The sequence below is a fragment of the Phycodurus eques genome, chromosome 6, assembly GCF_024500275.1.
Source record: "Phycodurus eques isolate BA_2022a chromosome 6, UOR_Pequ_1.1, whole genome shotgun sequence".
Taxonomy (NCBI): domain Eukaryota; kingdom Metazoa; phylum Chordata; class Actinopteri; order Syngnathiformes; family Syngnathidae; genus Phycodurus; species Phycodurus eques.
The window spans coordinates 28,319,676-28,343,086 of record NC_084530.1 but is presented as its reverse complement, the minus strand read 5'-3'; the positions used below and the strand labels follow the sequence as shown (position 1 = coordinate 28,343,086).

The following is a 23,411-nucleotide window of genomic DNA, read 5'->3' as shown; positions in this document are numbered from 1 at the left end:
ACGGCCGCGGTTCTCTCTCTACTTCCTACACGGAGGAGGAGGAGGGAGCGGCCGTGAATAGAACAACTCAAGCCGGGGACGTGTGAGCTCGGTACTTGGCGCTTGTGTGTGTAACGGACAGAGAGAAGGAGCAGATCGTTTATTTAAGCCTGCTTTTGTGCTGACCGTGCTACTTAAACTAGCAGCGACGCAACCTTTGGACTTTTTTTTTTTTTTTCTCTCGAAGCTTCCGAGTCGACTAGACGAGGGAAGCACCTGTTCCTGTGTCGGCTGCTGAACGGAGACGGTGGACCGACGTCCTCCCCCACTTCCCCACCGGAGCGAGTGGATGAATTCGGTGGATGAAGGTCTGTGTGACGCTAAGCGGGGGGCTTTGGACGGTGGACCCCCCTCTTTAGCAAGCGAGGTGTGTAATGGGGCTTGACAAATCACACTCGGCTCAACATATTCGACACTTTTATTTACAAAAATATATATATTTGTTTAAGAATGAGGCTAAAATCTTTTGTTGTTGTGTAGGAGTGGTTAGTAAAAAAAAACATGTAGTCAATTTTTGTTTTTTTTAGTTTGAATTTGTTGCATTATTGGTGCGTACTTGTCTGTCTCAGCTGTTGGTGTCCAAAACATCTCACGCCACTGTCTTCCTTGTGTCACATGATCATTGGTCTTCAATTCACTCGCTCTCAGTGGGGGATATATAAATGTTATCATAATGTGACATAATGTCATAATCATAGCCTTATCAAGATGAAAAATTAAAACAAAACAAACCATTTTAGTAATATAAATCTTGCACAGGTAGGGAACCTGTGACCCGTGGGCCATATTCAGGCCACAAAAAAATTGTCTGGGCCGCTATACAATTCTAAATAACTAATAAAGCCTCAGAACTGTTCGTTCCAACATTTGATTAACAGAACAATCAGTGACATGCGGTGAGGTTAATGGTCTGATGACGCAGATTGACAAATGTGTGAGCCAACAGAGTGGCGCATCAGCCATTACATCAGCAGCCTGGCATGGAAACTGGTATTTTCTCACCTGATGTTTGAAGTAGATCTTTAAAATCCAGTGTTGGTCCTCCTTCATTAATACGAACGAAAAAAAAGTTTGTATTGTTTGCTGTCTGAGGGGAAAAACACGACGACTAGTTAAATATACGGACTAGCAGGACAGCTGTCTACTTGTGGAACATACAATATTCCAGTCCATTCACGAAAGAAGAAGTCTTCTTACAGCCCTAACATTTACAAGGACACAATGTAAACACTACTAAAATGTATTTACTCACACAAAAAAATAAAAGAGGTGGTTAAATAATATTTTAGACCAGTGAGAGCTCACAAAAGGGGCTGCGAGAAATTATCCAATTTCGCTTAATTTGTCTGAAAATAGTTGATTAATTACAAATATATATTTCGATGCCAGTCTTGTACAGTGACTGGCAGAGCAATTACAATAAATGCTCTTCTGTCAGATGGCAGAAGATACAATAAACGCGTATCCACCTGTTGCCATTCATCCAACAGAATAAGTCATGGAGTCTTGTGACTATATCAGCTGAGTAACTAAATGTTTGACGACATTTAGACCAAATCATCTTCGTTCGGTAGTCCTACTTTGTGTGACATCTTTCTTTGCTGGTGCGCCATGAGATTTTTCTCATGGATGGATGGATGAATAAAGGTTGGGACACTTATTTAGACAATATGAGGTAAAGGTACGTTTAGGTAGGTAAAGTTTGTACTTCTCACATGGCTGTACAAGTGCTACTCACGAATTAGTCCAATAGTAGAATAGCGACATAAGTTTGTTCCGGTTGTGCTTGTCAATAGCAACATGTGATGTGTGGAATACTCCAGGAGCTGGACAGGACATTACATAATGAGATTTACTCCTTCACATAAAACCGCGTCATAAAAAACACCCCTGTTAGTACTTTTTTTTTTGTTTGTTTTTTTCTCTTCTCCCCAAATCAACTTGTTTGAGTGTATTCCCCTGTCGGATGGGATTATTACTCTCATTATTATATTTTTTATGTTGCCTGAAAGAAGATATTCAAGTCGACGGGCTCGCTGTGTACACTAGCAATTGAATAACTAGATTAACTCACCCTGCTGAGCTGTAGTGGATGAATGGGGGCTAATCTGGAGTTAAATCGGTCCTTCCTTTCCCATAATCTCTTTTTATATCACCTGGTGTAGTGATACTGTGAGCGAGAAATAATGTCCACACAAAACAAATAAGACTTCAATAGAAAGACGTTCACAGCTTCTGAGTCATTACGTTTCTTTAAAATCAGATATTAACCTTCAATTTGTACTCCTCTACAAATAAGTGGTTGGGCCACAAAAAAACAAGACTTTCTATTATGAGCACAAGTTGTATAATTACGAGTAGAAAGTTATGTACAAAGTCAAATGCTGTATTAACCTTTAATTTGTACAAATAGCTTGGCTTGTGTCTCCTACTTCCTTGTCTTATGTGATGTAAGTGCTTTGTGCCACATTAATGCCCGTGCGTCCAGCCCAGCGAAGCTTTTTGGGAGCCGTTCAACTCTTGGGGAAAAAACTTTAAATTCTGTGATTCGCAGATTTGCTTTTCAGCGCAAAATGTGAACGTGAAACGACGTGAAACCGCATATTCGAGCCTAGTGCTTTGATGAAATAATTTCATAAACGTTCGCGTGTTCCTGAGACAGAAGTATACAGTGAAATGTTTCCTGTAATGTAATTTTTTTTCTTTTAATCTGGCTTCTTCGTACTTCCTAGTCCCCACAAAACCCTTAACATTTGTTTTTGCGAGAACAGTGTAATAGTGCCAATGTCTCAGTGGCCAAGAGACAGGGCCTTGACCACCTGCCGAGGGTCTGCCACGGAAATGACCCTGATTGTGTGCGCTGACAAAACAGTGCGTGGCCAGCAAGACACTTGTTGGGTGCAAACAAAGATCGGCTTGCCCTTCTCTCGGCACTGTGACATTTGAGGACACCAGACGCAAAACGCTTTGGCTGTCAAGACGGCAGCCTTGAACAATTCTTATGACAGAAGAACCTCAGCTATTTGTGCTGTTATCTCTTTTGATGTGACTGAACTGTTCTGGATGTTGGAGCAGAATGGGAACTGATTGTAGTTTTAAATATGACTGCACTACTCGTCACTTTAAACCGCATACACTCCTTGAAGTCTCAGCGCCCTTTGCACAATGGTCATTGCTCCGGACCATTGCAATATTAGTCATTCGAACTGCTCTAAGTGCTAGAGGACTCTGCATCTTTTTGCACAATTGTTTTTTGTCAATGTCTTTATGTCTCTAAAGTGTTCTGTAAATTGACTGTCTGTTGTACTAGAGCGGCTCCAACTACCGGAGACAAATTCCTTGTGTGTTTTGGACATACTTGGCAAATAAAGATGATTCTGATTCTGATTCTGATTCACTGACAAAATAAGCAGCTGAAATGGCGTTGCACTATTTGCTCACACTGTCTTCTGTCCATTAGTGAGGAAGCCTGCGTTTTGGTTAAAATGCACTCTATTTGGATTTGTTTGTGGGCAGTTTGGTCAAGTGTGAACGCTATCATTTCAGTATTAGTTCACACTTGGAGAATCCTATATCAGTCTCGACCAGCTTGCAACTGAACTCTGGATCTGCAATTGATAACCTCCTTCTATTTGATAGCTGGTTGAAATTTTATTTTTTATAACCCAGCATTATTGTATAGATAGTTGTGACAATACATTTCAAATGCTGCTCATTCAGGTTGTGACTTAAACATGCTTTTTACTGGGCAACCTTGGGTCAGATTATAAAAATACCACTGTGCGCTGAGTGAATGATTAAAACGCAAAGTTCTTTGGTGTGTGAACACAGCCAAGAAAAACTGTTACTGTCCTATTTCAAGGCTTAGAAAAAAACAACAAATCCCTCACTTGTTTGACTTCCTGTCTGTTTAGTGTTACCTTCTCTGTGCTTTCTTTGTTGTTGATATGAAGTGTTGTGAGTCGTTAAACAGTCAACACAGTTCAACAGGTGTTTGCCACCCTGAGAACAAATGGACTTAAAACAACACACGTACGCTTCGTTGGGTTACGCTTACACTTAATAATAGACTCAGCAAAACACAGTTTCTTCTTTGAGTCTAGCCTAACGGGTAGTGAGGTACGTTGAGATCTCGTGAGGTGCTGATTTATTCAATGGTTTAATTTTTCGTTCCCAATAGAAGATGAAAAGGAAATACGATCTCATACCATTCATTCATTAATTCGTCTTCCGTTCCGCTTATCCTCACTAGGGCCGCGGGCATGCTGGAGCCTATCCCAGCTATTTTCGGGCGAGAGGCGGGGTACACCCTGAACTGGTCGCCAGCCAATCGCAGGACACATACAAACGAACAACCATTCGCGCGCACATACATCCCTTAGGGCAATTTAGAGTGCTCAATCAACCTACCACGCATGTGTTTGGGATGTGGGAGGAAACCGGAGTACCCGGAGAAAACCCAACCAGGCACGGGGAGAAAATGCAGATGTGCTAACCAGTCGTCCACCGTGCCGCCCTATCTCATACCATCTCTTGTAATTTTATAAGGAAAATGTCGTACCATTACAGGAATAAAATTATGACGAGCAGACATCTTACCATTGAATATTACAAGCCTGAGTGTTTGGGTGATATTATCAGGTGGTGTCTTTTTAATTGAGGTGACTAAGGGGAAAATTTTCACTGGCATGTTGTAAAGCGAATAGTTTCTGTCATTGCCATAACAGCCCATGCTCTAAAATACTAGTGGACCAAAGAGGACAGACAGCCTTTGTATTGTGTCAGCACAAGAAATAAAATGGACAACGATAGTTTTTCCGGACTCGATAAATTGTCATTGTTGTGGTGAGCCGGCGTGCGGATCACACAGTGAGCCGACAGAGTTGGAAGGCTGTGTCATTTGCCGCTAGTGGGCTCATGGAACGCCTGGGGGGAGGGTACACTCTTGCCGGTGTTGGCTCCGTCCAATACTCCACAACCTTGCTCCATGTGCAATGCATAGATTCACACAACACAGACACTTGAGGAGAAAGTTAACTGTTTATTGTTTTCGCTAGCCCGGCCGCGAGCTAATGAGCTAGCCTGCGAGCGAGCGAGCTAGCGAGTTAAGGAGCTAAACAGCTTGTTCCACCGCAGCAAAGTCATTTGTGGCTCTCAGAGTTGTTGTTGTTTGTTAGTCCCCAATTAACACAAACACGGGAACGTTAACTGTTTATTAAGCATAACCTCAGTGGCGCATGTTATTCTGCCAGTAGTTGACTACAAGGAACATCAAGGTTTATTTGATTAACAGGTAAAGGGCTTATCTCCAGCGGACCAACCACACAGTAGCCCGGTTTACATGGAGACCTTTTTTTGTCATTCTGATTGAAATCATTCCGATTGAAGATCTCCGGTCAACTGTTTACATGTAACGTGATCTATTCCGATCGGGTGTATACATGGTGTGCACTACATTTAATTGGAACAGCCATGAGACGTGCACATCATCGTGAACGTCGTGTTATTTATCAAGATGGAGGTCCGTCGTCTATTCAGCAAAGTAGTTGGGATTGTTTTTATGTGTTAATTTTTTTTAAAAATCGCTTGATTAAAAACAATTTATAAGTCTGCGTCACATATGGGTTTTGTCGGGAGCCCGCCATATTTACGCCGTGCGTAAATGATGATGTCACCGTGGATTCATGTCGAGATGAAGCATGCGCAGACAGAGCTTTTCCCGACTCTATTTGGGATGAATGATGGTATATATGGCGAAAAAACAGTTTGGCAAAAGGGATATTCCACCCCAGTGAAACCAAATGAAAATCCATTCGGATTCGGCCTGTTTATTCCGATTGAGGTGTTTATATGGAGCATTTTCATTCAGTTTGGGTTTCTAAACCGATTATAATCGGAATAGAAGGCGCCATGTAAACCAGGCTAGTCTTGCAGAACTTTATTTCAGACCCAGGGGGATCCATATCATAGAGGAAGGAAAAACTATTTAATAGAGAAACAAGAAAGGAAATTATATTTCCAATAATAACAATAATGAATTTAAAAGCAAAAAATAAAATATAGTACATAACACAAAATTATAAGGACATGCCTTATTTTTCACGATTTCAGAGGCATTAAAAAAACAACAATATTATTCTATATCGTGATAGTTTTTGGGAAACTATCATTTTGGAAAAATGATCGTGACAGGCCTAGTAAGATGTCAAAATGTGACTCATAGCTTCCTTTTGATCAGCCATAAAGTTGTGAGGACGAGTTCTCACATTTGGTCTTAATGGTGGGACGGATTTCAGGTTTTCCTTGTTTAACGGCTGTTCCGCACCCTTAGTTTTAATAGATGTACAAGGAGCGTGCAACACTATTAGCTTTTGGTGTTTTAATTACCTTTAATGGCCACAAAACAACAAGTCCTATCGTCAAATAGTGGCCATCCCGCTAATAGTCACCGTGCCCCAATGAATCGCCATTTAAGACAAAAGACTGGGGTGCTTTTCTCACATACAGGAATGAAAGGCCAACATTTTCCAGCTTTGGAAGTAGGATCAGTGACATAACAGAGGTGGAATGGTGGTAGTTTGAACAGGAATAGCGGGAAGCCATCGCTTGGATGTGAAGGGTTGACACCCGAGAAACACACCCTATGGTGAAAGCAATCAACATTGTCGCACAAGTATCAGCTACGTCACAACCAGACTGGCACAGACGTCGGCACTTATCTAATTATCTTTTTGCCATAACCCGTGTCGCTGTGCCAATGCGTTCACAGACACTGCAATATCCTGCTTCATGAGTTGAGCCTCTTGATACACCAATTTTACAGAAAAGCCGTGTGAAAGAAGCTAAACAAAACGCTACTGTTTTTCCTAGGGAAAAAACTAACTGTAACTCTCACTCCGTGGATTGTTCAATACATAAATCCTGCTCTGAACTCTGTTGCTAACCAAAACAGCACAGAAGCACCTAAATGTCTGTAATAATAAAGAGACTGCCTGTTACATTGTACACCTACAGTGTAATCTGAACGTAAACAGTTCTCTCCTAATATCTTTTCAATGACACGCAATTCTTGTTCTGCGTCACAAGGCAAATAAAAATGAAGCCACTTTTTCCCTTGGGTGTTCTTGTTCTTACCTGAAGAGAGTTTCGGTATGAATGCCTCCACACAGCCACCACATGCCCCTCCCTGCATTGTGCTTTATGCAGGCCAACATTCTTAGTAATCCAAGCTGCTACCTGTGTCCCTTAGGACGCCATTAGAAACAAGCAAATGTCTGTCTGTGTATTTAAAACCTGTGCTCGTACAGCTATCCCCTTTGTATGCTTGCATGCACATGAGGTATGTCAGAAAGGTTCCTGGACTGGTGTCAAAACCCCCAAACATTTCAAACCCAGACTACAAGTTTGCCCCTTCAGTGTGGGTCAGACTATCAACCAACATGTCTCCAAAGAGATCGTGCCGCGAGTGCTTCGTTCCATGCGCGAGAAGAGGCGAGAGTTGTGGCGGTGCAACTCATGGCTGCTTCGTCATGAGAATACACCTGGTCACAATGCCCTGAGCATCCGACAGTTCCTGACCGAGCTCGTCGCCGTGCTTTCCCAAGCTCAAGTGGGACCCGTTCGTTGTGAAGGCGCAGACGACATCGAGTTGGCCCTGACGACAGCGCTGCGAAGGATCGCAGAAGAATCCTTCTAGGACTGCATCAAGGTGTGACAGAGAAGGCTGGAAAAATGCATTTGACTTCCAGAGGGATTACTTTGAGGGGGAAAAGTGGAGTTTGAATTTGAAATATATCTTTTGTGACACCTGTCGTAGGACTTTTCTGACACACGTCATATGTCAGGATTTAGCCAAAGTTTCCATGTTGATATATTTCTTGGCTGCCAGCAAATAAAGACAAATTTAGAAGGAGAAAGATTAATTTATATTCTCAGAATTGTGAGTCAACAGTTCTTCCTGATTCAAACAGTTCTTTCAGTTCGTGATGCATGAAACTGATCGTGATGCATGAGTCATGACTTCCTCTGTGTGGAGCGTGTGAAATCATCTAGGATGCTACACTGGCTTGTAATATGCGGAGTTGTACTTTTGGCGTGAGTAATATTGCTCGAACAGGCAGGAGACTTGGTTACCGTTCAGAGTTGCGTGTCTATGATGATGACATAATGTTGTCGTGGAATTTGGCATGAGCATGGACTTTGGCTTCTTTAACATACAGGATCTCCTATCTTAACAAATGCACCTTTATTGTTGTTGACTCTTATTTTTCCCAGTCACTTAGAGGTAAATACTATTTATTAGCAACAAGGTGCGCCTTTCTTTTATAAATCCTGTTATCAAGGGTACCGTATGTTTTCACAAGGGCAATCTAGTAAAAGATTTGTTCTGTTGCCTTTTTGCTTGTCTCGCATGGATGACAACGTTGATAAAACAATCCCCTTTCACTGTCAGCTGTAGATAGAAACATAGACATTCTGCATACTGTAAACAAACGCCAACGTTTTTTAAAATCCATTTATTGTTGATTTTCCTGAATAAATTGTTCATATTCTAAGAGATTTCGATTAGATACATACAAAGATTATTTTTTATTTTTTTTAACTAGAGTCAACATATTTTCCATACATTTTAGGAAATACCAATATACTGTCCATAGCATAGCAGAAGGGACAATCCATCCATTCTATTTAAAATTATGCTGGCTATTTATGGATGGTTTCCTTTTTAGTCTTATAGTATGTGTATACACATGACCTGTGTGTGCACTTTCCCACATTGATTTACATTCCTCGCAGTGAGGTGATTTTACTGTCACTGGTCATTGATGCTATCAGTTAACTTGAGGAAATTATTATAGTGAGGTTACAAAAACATTAGATAAGTTTAGCTCCTCTGTCAAAACATTTTGCCTGAACTGTATTTTCAGTATTGTATTATCAGTATTTTGTTGAGAAATCATCAGCCTATATTACAACTTCAGAAAATAATTAAAAGGAGACAGGGACACTGATTTAAAAACAATCACTTCAGTTTGGAATTGTTTATCGAAAAAGTTCACGATTATCTTATATGTTTGCAAGTGTAATCCCTAAAGAAGAGCAAATCCACTTTCAGAAATTTGTAGCGTCCTCTTGGACCCACTGAATGGATGTGAGATGACACAAGCACCCACTGGCGACAGCTCGGCCTGAACATCAGACGCGAGGCATTTAATGCAGTTGCAAATCCTTTGGAGTTGCCAACGTTTCAGTCACCCGACGGCGAAGGAGTGTGAATGCAGGGAAATGGAGTTACAGACCAAACCTTTGCAGTCCCCTCTCAACATTCTGCTGCACTTTCTCTCCTTGTTGTCGTCTTCCTTGTGTTGTCGTCTTCCAGCTCATCCCGTATTCCCTTTGCTGCGCTGACTCGCACTGACTCAAAGCGTTCTGCATGCATCTAATCAATGTAGTTTATACATTGTGTAAGTTCATTCAGGCGCAGGTAACTGTTTTGTTGTTCCCTATTCTCTATTGCTCAGCAAGGTTTCAGTTGCACAGCCTTCGTGGTTTCAACCTGTGTTTCCAACCGTGTAGTCGAAATGTTCTCATATTGCTAACCTATATGAGATTCAAAGGTCCGTGATTTCAGGGTTATTCGGATTACTAGGCATGTTTCCTCCCCACGCAGTGACCTAGCAGTAGCGATAGCTGCAGTTTTGCTCACTCCGATTGGATGACTTTTTTTTGTCACATTTACACAGTTGGAGGAGGATTATTATAATTATCATGATTACTCTGGGAGTTGGGAAGCGGTGTGTCGCTGTTCTGCCATTGGTGGTACTCACCCACTCTAACCTTTTCAACAGAAAAAAACAAAATATCAAGTGTTCATAACCGGTCAGCTGTACCACGTGAAGCATCTTATCACGATAATGAAGTCATTTCATCAACCAGGATATGTTGCTGTACAAATAAAGTGGTACTTTGCCGGATGCTGGAATAGTTTATTGGTAAACACACCTTTCATTTTGCCTGCTGTATTGAGGTGCTCAGTGTCAGGGTCTAATATGTTTTTTTATGACAAACTTTATCCTCATCTGACTTTTGCAGAGTAAGTGCAACTGGTATTTCGTTCCAATCGCAGTTAGACTGAGTATCCTCAATCTTGTCATACCTTTTTTTTTTTTTTTTGCCCCACATTTTTGCACAATTTCCTGCTTTTGAGTATTTCTCCTCTTTAGCAACGTTTGAATTGTTCTGTCGTCTGTCTAATCTCATCACTTCTTCACGTGCACCTCCCCCTCATGCGTTGTTGCCTTTCAGCTGCTCAGACATGCTGGGATAAGACTTGTTGTATCACACAGGATTGAAAAAATTGAATGCAGTGTGGCAGGACCTGTGGCCTATGACCCATCAACCTTTTCACCCCGCTTCCTCCTCATCTCCAGACCCCCTGTTATGGGCTTATGAACATTCCAACAGAGAGGAATTTACTAAATGTCTAATCCTCCATAAAACGTGATTTATAAATGTGGCACACTTAATACAAAACAACAATGTCCAAACATGTTTTAAATTAACATACATGCAGTGTCTAATAAATGTTAAGAAAACGTGCAAGTGCTTTTTATGTCAAAAGAAGAAAGGTAAATGAGCAAGATATCATGATTGACTGTAAAATACACAAAATGTATCGATAAAAATGGATCCAGTGATTACTTTGTTTTAAAAAAAAAAAAAAAAAAAATGATAGACAGACCTGAAAATATATTATAAAACCAACATAAAAAGAAATACAATAAGAGTGGAGATGCAAATAAAAAGCTAAGTAAAAGCAAGATAAATAAATATTAGTTAAAAGTGAAATGAAAAAGCCTGTTCTTAAAAACAAGAACATTCTCTGCTACGTTGAGGTTCTCCGGCATGCCCTACCTCACCAATAAGCACCATTTCTTCCTTTTTGTTTCACTCGTCGATATGATTCACCCTTCACATAGCATTGATCAGCACGGCTCATTTATATTCATAATGGGGCTTTGCATTGACCGTATACGGTTGAATTTAGCCGTGGAGAGTACGGTATATGAGAATGATCTATGTGCTTTTCCGAGTGGACTAAATGATACCAATGGAATCACAATGACTTAAAAGAGTAAGTGATCTTATATTGTCCCCTCTTGCCTATCACCCTCCAGTCCAGCGAGGACGAGCAGCACATTCCGGTCATCATGTGCACGCGGGGTTATCCTGACTCCTTACCCAGCAGCCCACTGTTCCCTGGAGAAGAAGAGGAGGACGAAGGCAAGGAGAGAGACTCAGACCGAGACAGCGCAGTGGAGAGCACCCAAGGGTCCGACACCTCGGAGGGTCCCACCAGACTGGGGGATAAAGAAGACATCTTGGGGGATCTCTTCTTCCCCGCTGAGAAGTAGGACACACCTCATTTCTCGGGTTTCCGATTAAGATGCGACTTTTTTTGCCGTTTTATTATACCGACAATGCATTCTTTCATTGTGTTGTCATCAGGACAAGCGGCACAAGCAACTCCGTTACCTCTGATCTGTCAACACGCTCCTCGGCTTCCCTGAACGAGGAGCAGTTTGAGGACTACGGGGAAGGGGAGGAGCCTGACTACGCTCCCAGCAGTCCCTGTCTAGACGATGAGACCCGCATCAACGGATACTCCGATCTTGGCTCATCCGTGTCCTCAAGGTAAGAAACCCTCGGAGGCACTACAAAAAACAAAGCATGCGCTGTATAGTATTGGAGCATTTTTTTTTAAGTCCGAGTACAAATGTACAGTTCTGTATACCGATACTGGTCATCCTTAAATACCACTGTAAAGTACTCAGCAGCTGTAGTTTCCCCTTGATTTGATGTATGCGCCACTCTCATTACCTGACCCACAGTTTTGGAACTTTTGCCCCAGGACCACGTTAATATTCACCAGTGGCTTTTGTTTAATGCGATTAAGACTCCTGACTGATAAAGCAGAGAAAACTGCTGGGTTTTTTTTTTGTTTTTTTTCCCCCCCCCCCACGCATACCAAGCGGGCAAAACTTAAAAGTGAGCTGGCAAAGAGAGAATTATATTCCAAATGAGGGCCGGATTTAGGAGAAGTCTTAGATGCCCGGCTGTGGGGCCTGGGAAGGATTTTAAATGAGTGGAAAGTAGGTTAAAGGTACAATCAAGAACAAGGCCAAACAATGGGCCATACAACAACTTTTCTAAGTACTCAAAAAAAAGATTAATTTAATTAGTTGGATCAGTATCAATTGATTAAAAACAACAACTGCCACAGTATACCTGTGTAAATTGCCGACTGTATTTTCTCTATTAATAAAAAAAAGTACTAACTAATGATTTCAGATCTTGTACATGGTTTTTCATTCATTTACATGATGTTAAATAGTTACTCGCTGAGCACATTGGAACTCTTTTGCCAAGCAAAACAGCAGCATCAGAGAATGTTACGTCTCTCAGACGAATTTATTTTGGAGTCTTACCGCACGTTGTACACAGGTTCACACAGGTTCCGTGCACAAAATTAAAGCTGATCTTCTGTTATGTGGCAACTGTGTCTTTTTCGGCAATTATCATTCGAGTTCACATTGACGCAATCGCTGCACGGTGTCGTGGCATCCATCGTTAAAGTTCCCGGAGCTACGCAAGTAGCTCCGGGAACAGTTTCTTTCTCCTTTTTGCTTCAAACTCCAATTTCACTTGATATAACCTGGATTATGTTGATAATATGGTCTAATACTACAAGTAAAAATAATAATAATTGTACAGTACAGAACAAGTAAACACCGCTCCCTGAATAAACTCTCCCCCATCTTCAGTTAAGTAAACAAGCTATTGTATAAATAAATGTGCGGTGCACTTTGGACCAGATAGTTAATAGTTTATACAATGTGTTTAATATTCAAATTAAAGTTTAATATACAGAATTCATCTTTGGTTTTGTGTTGTAATAGCCTTTTACTCTTGGCCAAAAAAAAGGAAGAAACGATTTCACAGGTCTGCATGTCATGATAGCACCCTGACATGAAGCCATTAAGCGCTGTGAGTCCTGACACAACGAACGCAACCTGGATACCCGTCACAGTCGAACGATTTCAAACACACAGTAATCAAAAGACGCTGTATGGAAAGACGATTAGATCCATAAGTGGGTGTGAAAGTGGTTTAGCGGCAGAGTTGTATTCACATAGCGTCGCTTATATATAGATGACTCAAGCGCATGACCCCCAATTTTGCCACTAAGGTTGCACGACAGTACTGGGTTAGATCCGTATGCCTCGCCTGGCAGGCTGATGAGATTCACTTCTTTGTGTCTGTGTGTGTCTACAGTGCGGGCCAAACACCTCGAAAGGTGCGTCAACATTACCCTAGTGAGATGGTGGACATCTACTGTTCTCAGTGCAGCAAAAAAGTCAACCTGCTGAATGACCTGGAAGCACGTCTCAAAAATCTCAAGGCCAACAGGTAGAATGCCAGTCCGTCATATTTACATATTCTTTTAGTTTTGAACTATTAAACTAAATTAAGTTATCCACGATATTCTAATTTATCGAGATGCACCTGAACTGTAGTAGCAGTAGCAATAGTAGTGTTTTTATTCGGTCACCATACAGCAACATATTTCATACTACAAGACACTTTAACAAAGAACAGTCACATACTTACTTATTTAAGCCGAGCCTACTTTTTATCAAATGTATCTAAAATGCTTCCAAAATCTAAGGGGGGGGAAACACAACAGACAAGTCACTACTGTTTACAGTCTTAAAATTTTGAAAAGTAAAAATGAATCATTTTGAAAAGTAAAAATGAATCACAAATCAAAAATGAATATACAGTGTAACGAACAGTTCGAGGATGAGCAGTGAGATATTTTGTGGTTGTCTAGAAGCATGCATTTCGCGTTACATATAAAAGAAACATTGTCTTCAGCACATGTGCGCGCACACCCTCTAATATAAAGGCTTAATTAATTCTTACATAAGGCTTTCACTCCCACGCTTACCTCATCAGGCATTGCAGCAGGGAATCTATTAATGGAAACACAATCCAGGGTGACCCTTAATAGCCGTACCTGCCTGCGTCCACTCATCTTGAATTCAGTGTGGGACTCGAAGCTGATTTAGGAGAAAAGGGCTCTACTGCAAATAATGCTTCATGCATTCACCTTATCAATAATAGAGTAGGCGTGGGCAGAAAGAGTTGGTGATGAAAAGGCAAATTAAATGAAAACGCATCAATTGGAGACATTTGACTGGAACAAGCTTGCATGCATTGTAAGCCGCTTCATCGTTTACTGTTCATGTAATTAAAGTGATCACATTGTCGCACAGATACATTTAGTTTGTTGCGTCTGGGTCATTTCGAAGATGGACTCACATGAGGTAAACATTCATGAAGTTGTAAAGTCAAATTTGTCTGTTTTATTTCCATCCCTTGAACAAATAAGCGTAGCTATGTCATATTTAGTGTCTTACATCTCTCTTATTACACAATTTCAAAGCCCCCACCCACCCCCCCGCCCACTGCCCTGTTGAACTGTGATACATCTCCATGGCAATTCACTGATATAGCTCTCTCTCACATTTTTTTTGGGTGCAGCCCCAACAGGAAAATCTCCAGCACAGCCTTTGGGAGGTAAGAAAGACACTCTCAGTGCTTTTGTCTTTCTATCTTTGTGAGGATCCAGGTTTGTTTTGAGGCCTTTTGAGGGCAAAACTGCATTGCAATTGCGTCATAGCGAGGGCTGTTCTAATACCTACTCATGTAAGGCAGCCAAAGTATTACAAAGGCCACTCGGTATGAATCTTCTGATCTTCGTCGTACAACACACACTCTTTCTTCTGAGTGAAGACCAGTGTGTGTTTTGAACCCATTGTGGACACTTTTGCATTCTGACATCACTTTTCTGGTGAGTATATCAAAAACAGTATCTAAAACAATTGCGCAAAATCTTAGAACATTTTTAAATATTTTGATGTGCTGCTGAGCACATCAGTCTCCCAGTTGTGAGGTTCGGGGTTTAAATCTCTACTCCAGCATTCGTGTTTCAGTTGGGATAGGCTCCAGCTAACCTGCGACCCTAATGAGGACCAGCGCTATCGAAGATGGACGGTATAAATTTGAGCCTATATTGCCTACACATATGTAGTGAATGAGAGCTCTTGATGACATTTCTTTCTTAAACGCTGTTAGGGTTAAAGTATGTAACCTTTTTTCAGGTTAAAAAGTTGTTAGGTCCAACAAATAGTAAAGCAAATAAAGGTCTGCTCATTGTTTACGTAACCACAGAATAATACAGCAGATAAGCATTTACTACTTCATTTTGTCTCGGCTTCCCCGTGAAGTGTTCTACTTAAAGAGTCAGTTAATTACTAACTGCTTATGCTAATAAAAGCTTCGACATCTCTAACAGAACGTGCTGTAAAATCGTTGCTCCAGGCCAGACGCTCTGTTGGTTTGGACCGGGTTAGATGTTTTGTATCCCTTTTTACAGCCGCACCAATTGAGTTATAGTGACAGAGTGAAAATGGCCTGTCAGAGCTAATCTATGTATTCAATATAACGCTTGATGCCTGCACTGTCCTCTCTCTCTCTCTCTCTCTCTCTCTCGCTCTCTCTCTCTCTCGCTCTCTCTCTCTCTCGCTCTCTTTCTGTCTCCTTTGGTTCTTTCTTCCCCTTTTATTGCCTTCGTTATCTGTTCCTCCTTTTAGTTTCCTCTTTTGAGTTTCCCCAAGAACAAGAGGCCGGTGTTGTTCTTTCAAGGCACGGATAACAATTGAAATGTCAATTTAGACACAAAAACACCTTATTTACAACGCCGCTAAAATAACGTGCGTGCTATTTTAATTTTGTTTGCACCACTTTCTCTAGTTGACATTCGCCTCGGGTGAAGTTCTGTTATTCTGCCTTCCTTGGAGAGATATTTGTCCTGCCCGTGCACTTTCTGTTCCAGTCATGCAAACACACTAAAGAGATCTACTATGTGCCACGGTGTGTTTGAGCAGGCAGCTGCTCCACAACAGCAACTTGAGTAGCAGCAACGGCAGCACCGAGGACCTTTTCCGAGATAGCGTCGACTCTTGTGACATCGACATCAATGAGAAGGTATGTTCATGTCTAAAGTAACAGCAAGGAGCTAGTCGGGTTTTTGATCCTTGGCTTTCTCCTTCAGTTGAATGGTGTACTTTACTTTTTTATGTAACTGTCAATGCTAAAAGGCATTCGTTAATTAGTTAATTAACAGTCATGATCTGAGCCTAAAGAATTCAAGCCAAAGAATATACATGCTTAACGCTGAAGAACACGCAACTTGTAGGTGTTATAATGAGGAGAAGCTCTATAGAAAATGGATGGTCGGTAATACAATTGTGTGGAGTGCTTGATATTTTTTTTTACTTAACTCCTTGTCTTTGCCAGGTGAACTCTTTGGAGAAGAAAGTTGCAGAACTAGAGAATGAAATTTTGTTGAACGGTGATCTGAAGTCCAAACTGAAGCAGGATAACACGCATTTAGTACACAGGTATGGTCCAAAACAAGTGTGCTACAAGTTCACACGCTTTGAAAGCTTTTTGCCAATTGCCAGTATTCTGAGTAGGAGTAATATTCATTGTTGATTCAATAATCGAAGAGTTAATGAGCTGGAGGAGCAGCTGAAAGACCAGGAGACCCGTGAGAACCAAAATCTGCAGAGGGAGTTGAAACGACACAGAGAGGCCTTCAGCAAGATGGAGCAAGACAAAAACACACAGATAGAGCTGCTGAACAGCCGGTGAGAAATTCACACGAACATATATTAGTGGTTCTTTTAATATCCCCATCCTCCTATGTATGGCGGAATTGACGATTGTGTGTGTTTCATACTTTTAGACTTAAGCAGCTGGAGGATGAGAAAAATGAAATGCACGTTAGCATGTGCAGACTCAAGACGCACACGGAGAAATTGGACGAGGTGAGCCACAATTTGTGTATATTTGCTTGCATGAGCGCATACTGTACATAGGAATGTCTTTTTTTTTTTTTTTTTTTAACACAAAAATACACAAAAACATGAAAGTATGTTTGTACTCAGGAGAAGCAAAGGATGACAGATAAGCTGGAGGACACCAGCTTGCGCCTGAAGGATGAGATGGACCTGTACAGGAAAATGATGGACAAACTGCGGCAGAGCAGGAACCAGTTCCAGCAAGAGAAAGATGCCATGCAGGAGGTGTGAATAAATATTTGGTCACGCACCACCAACATTCTATAATATGGCTCACTGTATGTCGACCCTTTTTGTGCAGCTGATCGAGGACCTGCGGCGAGAGCTGGAGCACTTGCAGCTTTTCAAGCTGGAGGCAGAAAAACCCGGACGAGGACGCAGCTCGTCTTCTAGTTTGTCCGAATACAACAGCAGGACCAGGGAGGTGGAGATGGAGTACGAGGTCAAGAGGCTCAAGCAGGTACTTTTTAATCCATTGTCAGCTTTGTGTAACTCCCGCTGTACGACGTCTTACGCAATTAGCATACGTGTTTTATTACAATGAACAAATCCATGCATCCATTAACGTTGGCCGAAAAATTCGGTGCATCACGAGTAAATAATGTAATAATTTTCGGACCAATTAAGGGAATTTAAATTGTAATTTTATTTTTTGTAGTATACAGCTAATTCTACAAATGTCCTGGTAGGTGCAATGGAGATTGCTGTATTCCCTGTATATGTATTTGATAAACATTTGTCACGCAGTCGCCAGTCATTTGTCATTTGGTCGCCAGTTAATCACACGACACATATTGTATAGAGACAGACAACCACAGAGTGGGAATTGAACCCACGCTGCCAGCACAGACATAAGGCGAGTGAACCGCTACACCATCAGTGACTTAATGCACATTTTAATAGTCAAATTATTTGACACATCCTAAGGGTCAAATCAGAAAATGGCAGGGATGCTAGAAAACGACACAGCACATCTTTTTTTTTTTTTTTTTTTTTTTTTTTATAAATCCTAAGAATCAACTCAAGGAGAAGATTTAGCTCAATTAGTCAATTACATTGCATGCTATACAAATAGCATAGTTTCCATTATGTTGGTCTTAAAAACAACTGACTTCTTAAGGGTCTTCCTCAGACGGCAACCTCGTTGCCACTAAATGAACAGTTTCTGTTCTGGTTGCAACGGAGTAGCCAACTCCATTTTGACACAATTGCTTCAAGAAAAGATTAACCAACAATCAATTCCACAGAATTCGTAACGATCAATTAATCATATAAAATAAAGTAGATACGCTTGTTCTGTCGCAATATTAAAAATAACTTGGTGTATGTTTATTTCTGTTGCCCTTTACCAACTTCTAAACAGCATTTTAATCATTCAAACGCCGCAAGTCCATTGAGGTTTTTTTTTGTTTGTTTGTTTATTTTATGAATAGAGGTACATCCTGAAATGTATGTTCCTGACTTTCAATACTATTTGCTGTCTGCGTAAAGTGTACCGTCCTGCAGTTAAGTAAACATTGACTGTACGTGTATGTGTTTTTAGATGTGCCCATGATTGGCTTTGTACAGGTGTTACACTGGTGAATTACTTTCATCTATTGCCTGCGTTTACTGTTTTAGTTTGATTTCAAATTTATGTTTTAGACAAGCAAGGGCTACCTGTAATAGGAAAACAGTCCCAGTAAAGTGTCCCATAGGAGAAACTCATTATCCCATGCTTGCCTTCACACTTGTGTAAATGTCTATACTGTGTGCGTGTGAAGCGATTTATGTCCCAGGACTTTCTTCCCCCTGAATTCCAGCAGCTGGGGTTGTCAGGGGCACTGCTCAGTCCCAGTTCAATGGTAAAATTGCTTTTTTTGACCCGTCCCCTCGACATTAACCACTAATCTCAATGGAGTAGAGTGACCACCTGCCCCAGCTGACCCGGACTCAGAGCTGCTGTCCCTTTACTAATGATAAAGTAAAGCATACAAGAAAAAGCAAACTCACTCTCTGGTCAACGGTCCGCTCAAGGTCATCATGGAGCTTTTATAACGCCCCAGGCAATGCAGGGTAGCACTCATAACCTGCCCCGTAGGTATTGACTGTCTTCATAGATGTGCACTGCTGCCTTTGATGCTGGGTGGCCAAGCAAGTGCAAGCGACTTCGCCCGAACACTTACCGCTTCTTTTTCTCTAATTGTCTATTTCTAGGAGAACCAGAGGCTGAAGGAGCAGAACGACGAGCTGAACGGTGAGATTCTCAGCCTGAGCCTGTACGAAGCCAAGAATTTGTTCGCCACGCAGACCAAGGCCCAGTCTCTGGCTGCCGAGATAGAGAACGCCTCCAGAGACCAGGTAAAATTCATAACACGGTGTGTGATAGTACAGTGCTTCTGGAAAGTATTCACAGCGCTTCACTTAGTCCACCTTTTTCACCAGAATTCTACACACAACACTTCAAAATGACATTGTGAAATACATTTATTTTTTATTTTTTTTACATTTTGGCAAATTTATTAAAAATAAAAATAAAAACATAATCTCAAGTATTCACTTCCTTTGCTCACAATACTTTGTTGATGCATCTTTGGCAGCACTCTTCTTCTTTTTTTTTTTTTTGTGTAAAATTTTGAGGGGGAAAAAAAAAATTAATCCCATTTCCTACCGCAGTACATCTTGCTCCACCATTTACATCAAGTAAAACCAATGCTTGCACTCCAATGGGTAGCCAGCTATAACTCTGGATACTGCGTTATTGTACTCAACAACCTCCACTTTGCTGCAGCGATCGGTTTTCATGCTGCCGGAATAAAATTAGTCCGCTTACCTGAGCCACATGCGGAAAACTAAAAACTGGACAGCCTTGTTCTCCGACGTTGGTGTTTTTCTTAGGGAGTGTCACTACGCATGTAATGTAGTGCATCTGTAGAATTTTGGAAAACCGCCAACCCAAAACTGAGCCAAGCCATGACCGTGCAGTGGAGAGCAGCAAGGGATGAGTCAGCGCAGGACCGCACTGCCTGACGTCTTTCCTCATCTGAGTCAATAGTGCAGATATTATCCAATAAAGAGATCATCACTAGAATGATTTGTAATGCACCACTGACTTGTCATACCTAAGCGTGAATGAAAAGGACAAGCGATTACTGTGTCTATTTGCCAAACAGTTCTTTATAAATGTATGGCCTGTGCTACTATTTCCCCAGTTAATGGAAGCCCTGAAGGAACAGGAAGAAATCAACATGCGCCTGCGGCAGTACATGGACAAAATCATTCTATCCATCCTCGATCACAACCCGTCCATCCTGGAGATCAAGAAATAGCAGTGACTCTTGTTTCTTAAGAGTCTGTACAGAACATGAGACACCCTGCAATGGAACATAAACAACTGGAATATCGCCCCCTGCTGTTTGTGGATTGAAAAACAGGGACATAAAGGGAAGTGACTTCATGGTTATGCTGCTGTGACTCTTGAACCTCATCCACCCTTTTTCTACTCTGTCTGTGCTGTGAAGACTAGTTGCTGTACTGGACTATGTGCGCACAGGTATGATAACTGGAACATTGTAAACCAGTGGACGTGTGCATTGCTATCATCTGTTGTCATATTAGTAAACGGAGCGGTTTGCTCCGTGTAGGCCAATAGTTAAGCGCTGTGAGATGTATGGCCAGTGTACTACCATCTGACCTGTAAGTGGCTACGTTTAGAGTCATGCAGGAGAATAATAATTAAAAAAAAAAAAAAAGATATTGAGTGATGTTTGGCATTGGCATGTCTGAAAAGAAGGTTGTGAAATGTGGAAAAGGTGGTTGGAGAGAACTTTAGAATGAAATGGGTCATGTAGCCAAATGAAGGAGGGTTTAGGTGAAGTCAAAGGAAGTTATATTTGTGTCTAAAATGTCTTCCAAGAACTTTGCAATGACGCATGCTGTGTCGCTCACTCCTCTCAAGGTTTTTCTTCATGGGTTTTGTCATATGTCGTCACTTTAGGGAGAGGAAGGTGCAGCCACCCGGAGGAATGTCTTTAAACAGGAATTTAGGTAAATGCCATTATCTCGCACCTCCCCAAGGTTTGAAATCTTAAACGGCTGTTAGCAATAATAATCTCAACAGAAATGTGACAAGGTGGAAAGAATGTGACCACTTCTGTTTGCCGCTCTGGCGTGGGACTAACGACATGACCACACAGCCCGAATGGTTGTGTGAATTTTTATAAAAGTGTAAATATCATGAATGTACATGTTGATATGCGCGAAGGGACAACAAAATGCTGTACTATGTAATTAACTGAAACTTGAGTATTGCTTCCTTGCACAAAAAATGGTTTGTTTTCCCTCTGCATGGTTCATACTTTCTGTCTGTGCCTTGGGAGGACGGTTTTCAGAAGGGTACGTTCTACGTCTATCATTCTCCCAACTTGGAAATGTTGGAATTACATAGTGATTATTTGTAAACGTGCCACTGGCTAGTCTTTTTCAAGAATCTATATTGTACGAATCTTATCAGGAAAGAACATGCAATGGCTTAAGTGTCCTATTGGTAGACGCATAGCACAATGCATTGTGTGGTAGCCGGGCAAAGGTTAGCGTTTTTGTCAATCTAAAAATTTTATAACACTGTGGGAGAATGATTTTATTGCATTTCTACACTTGTTATTGCTCACAGAAAGTCCATATAGTTTCAATTGCTTTATGGGTAGTAAACAATCTTCCTAATCTGAACTCAATGGTGAGCATAGTGAGCAATTTTAATTTATCCACAAATACCTGCTGTTTTGCGTCTTGCTTAGCAAATGGTTTCACTTGGGCTGTTTGTACCATTCAAGAGTTGAAATTAAAGGAGCACATGGAGCTATTAAAATATACCACATTCATATCTTTGTATTTTTATTCTTCTGTAGAACTTATATGTATATGTCAATACTTTTCACTACAACATAAGATAAGATGACAAATGATTATTATCTTAGGGTTGTTGATACAGCGCTTGTATTGGTTTTAACTTCAGTGTGCTAGTGTACCCGCAACTGTACACTGAGTACATTTGAATACTTTGATCATCAAACAATGATGTGAATGTGCAAAAACAGAAAAACAATATTTTTAGTATTGTCAAATCATTGTGCCAGTGCATCTCCAATTAGAATTGAAGTTCAGTGAAAAAACTGTAGATTGACTACAGAATAAACCATTTTATGATTTCTTATTTTGATCATTTTAGCCTAAAGCTAACAAGTTTTACATGTACATTTTACCATCTCCAAGAAGTTAGAATGTTACATAAGAAGCAGTTTAATACGGAAATGAGGTTGCAATTGACCTGAAAAAATATTTTCTTGTGTTGAATGAATCTGTACAATGTATTCACTTTTGGAATTCCAATGAAATACAATGAGCTCTCCTACAGCAGTCTAATATATTGAGACTCTCCTGTATTCCCTAAAATTTTTGCCCAATGAAAAGAACACGGATGCTCCAAGTGCCGCGTGAGGCCCTGAAACTACAAATATGGCGACTCGTTGCCAAAGTTTTGGCGACAGCAAGTGTCCAACTTCCTCTTCCAGGTGGAGGCGACTGATCGATAAACAAATCGATCACTAGCACAAGTGTACTTGTTCTTCTCATGCTACAGCACAGGTGAGGTACAACGTACTTTGAATGAAACTAATGTCAAATTAACACCGACGTTAACGTCAGTTTGTGGTTATTTCCTGTTAATGGGCTCAATCACCCGGCTAAATTAGCTTAGCCTCGAGCCAAGCAGGTATTGCTATCGGTTCGCCAAAGAAAACTTGCACGTAGTTAACCAAATAAAATGCTTTATATATATATATATATATATATATATATATATATATAAAAAATTTTATATATATATATATAGGTTAATTTGTGACGTTTCCCATCATCTGTAAGTCTTTGCACTGGTTCTTGAAGAGCCAGACATTACTTCGTAAAACGGCGGACATTAAGGCATGTTGCTAAAATAATGGCTACACTCTGTTCAACTTGACGAGTGCACATTATATAAATCTAGACTGTGGATTCATGGAACTAGTTTTATTATTCAGAGACAAAAGTACCATAGACTAACAGCTTGGAATGCGATGTTGGGAACTGTACATATGAAAGCAAATTTAAACCACTGTTTCAATTAACAAAAAAAACAGGCGTTTTTCATTTGGAGGGAAGACCACAACTATGATTAAAATATTTTAATGATATATTAGAGCTGTCACGATCAAACCTTTTATGAATCAATTATTCTATAGATACTTCGTTGTGTACTCATAATTATTATTATTATTTTTAATTTTATTTTTTACTACTAACACGCATTTTATTCTCATTTATGAGGGCTGGACTTCTATCCTTAAACTGCATATGTTGGTACGG

The 23,411-nt window shown here is 40.7% G+C and overlaps 1 protein-coding gene across 2 annotated transcripts; it reads left to right on the top strand.

Annotated features, from left to right (window-relative positions):
• rab11fip4b (RAB11 family interacting protein 4 (class II) b) lies at nucleotides 1-21,889 on the top strand. 2 transcript variants are annotated; one of them, XM_061679903.1, is made up of 14 exons: nucleotides 1-91; nucleotides 227-406; nucleotides 11,217-11,449; nucleotides 11,548-11,733; nucleotides 13,375-13,509; nucleotides 14,647-14,682; nucleotides 16,053-16,152; nucleotides 16,465-16,568; nucleotides 16,677-16,817; nucleotides 16,916-16,997; nucleotides 17,118-17,255; nucleotides 17,332-17,490; nucleotides 19,227-19,370; nucleotides 20,222-21,889. In XM_061679903.1, the coding sequence occupies exons 2-14, from the start codon at nucleotides 329-331 to the stop codon at nucleotides 20,336-20,338; spliced, it is 1,653 nt and encodes a 550-aa protein (XP_061535887.1). In that variant the 5' UTR covers nucleotides 1-91; nucleotides 227-328; the 3' UTR covers nucleotides 20,339-21,889. The 2 variants fall into 2 exon arrangements, with proteins under 2 accessions (XP_061535887.1, XP_061535886.1); XM_061679902.1 differs by having other exon boundaries at nucleotides 1-406.
• The last annotated feature ends 1,522 nt before the right edge of the window (nucleotides 21,890-23,411 follow it).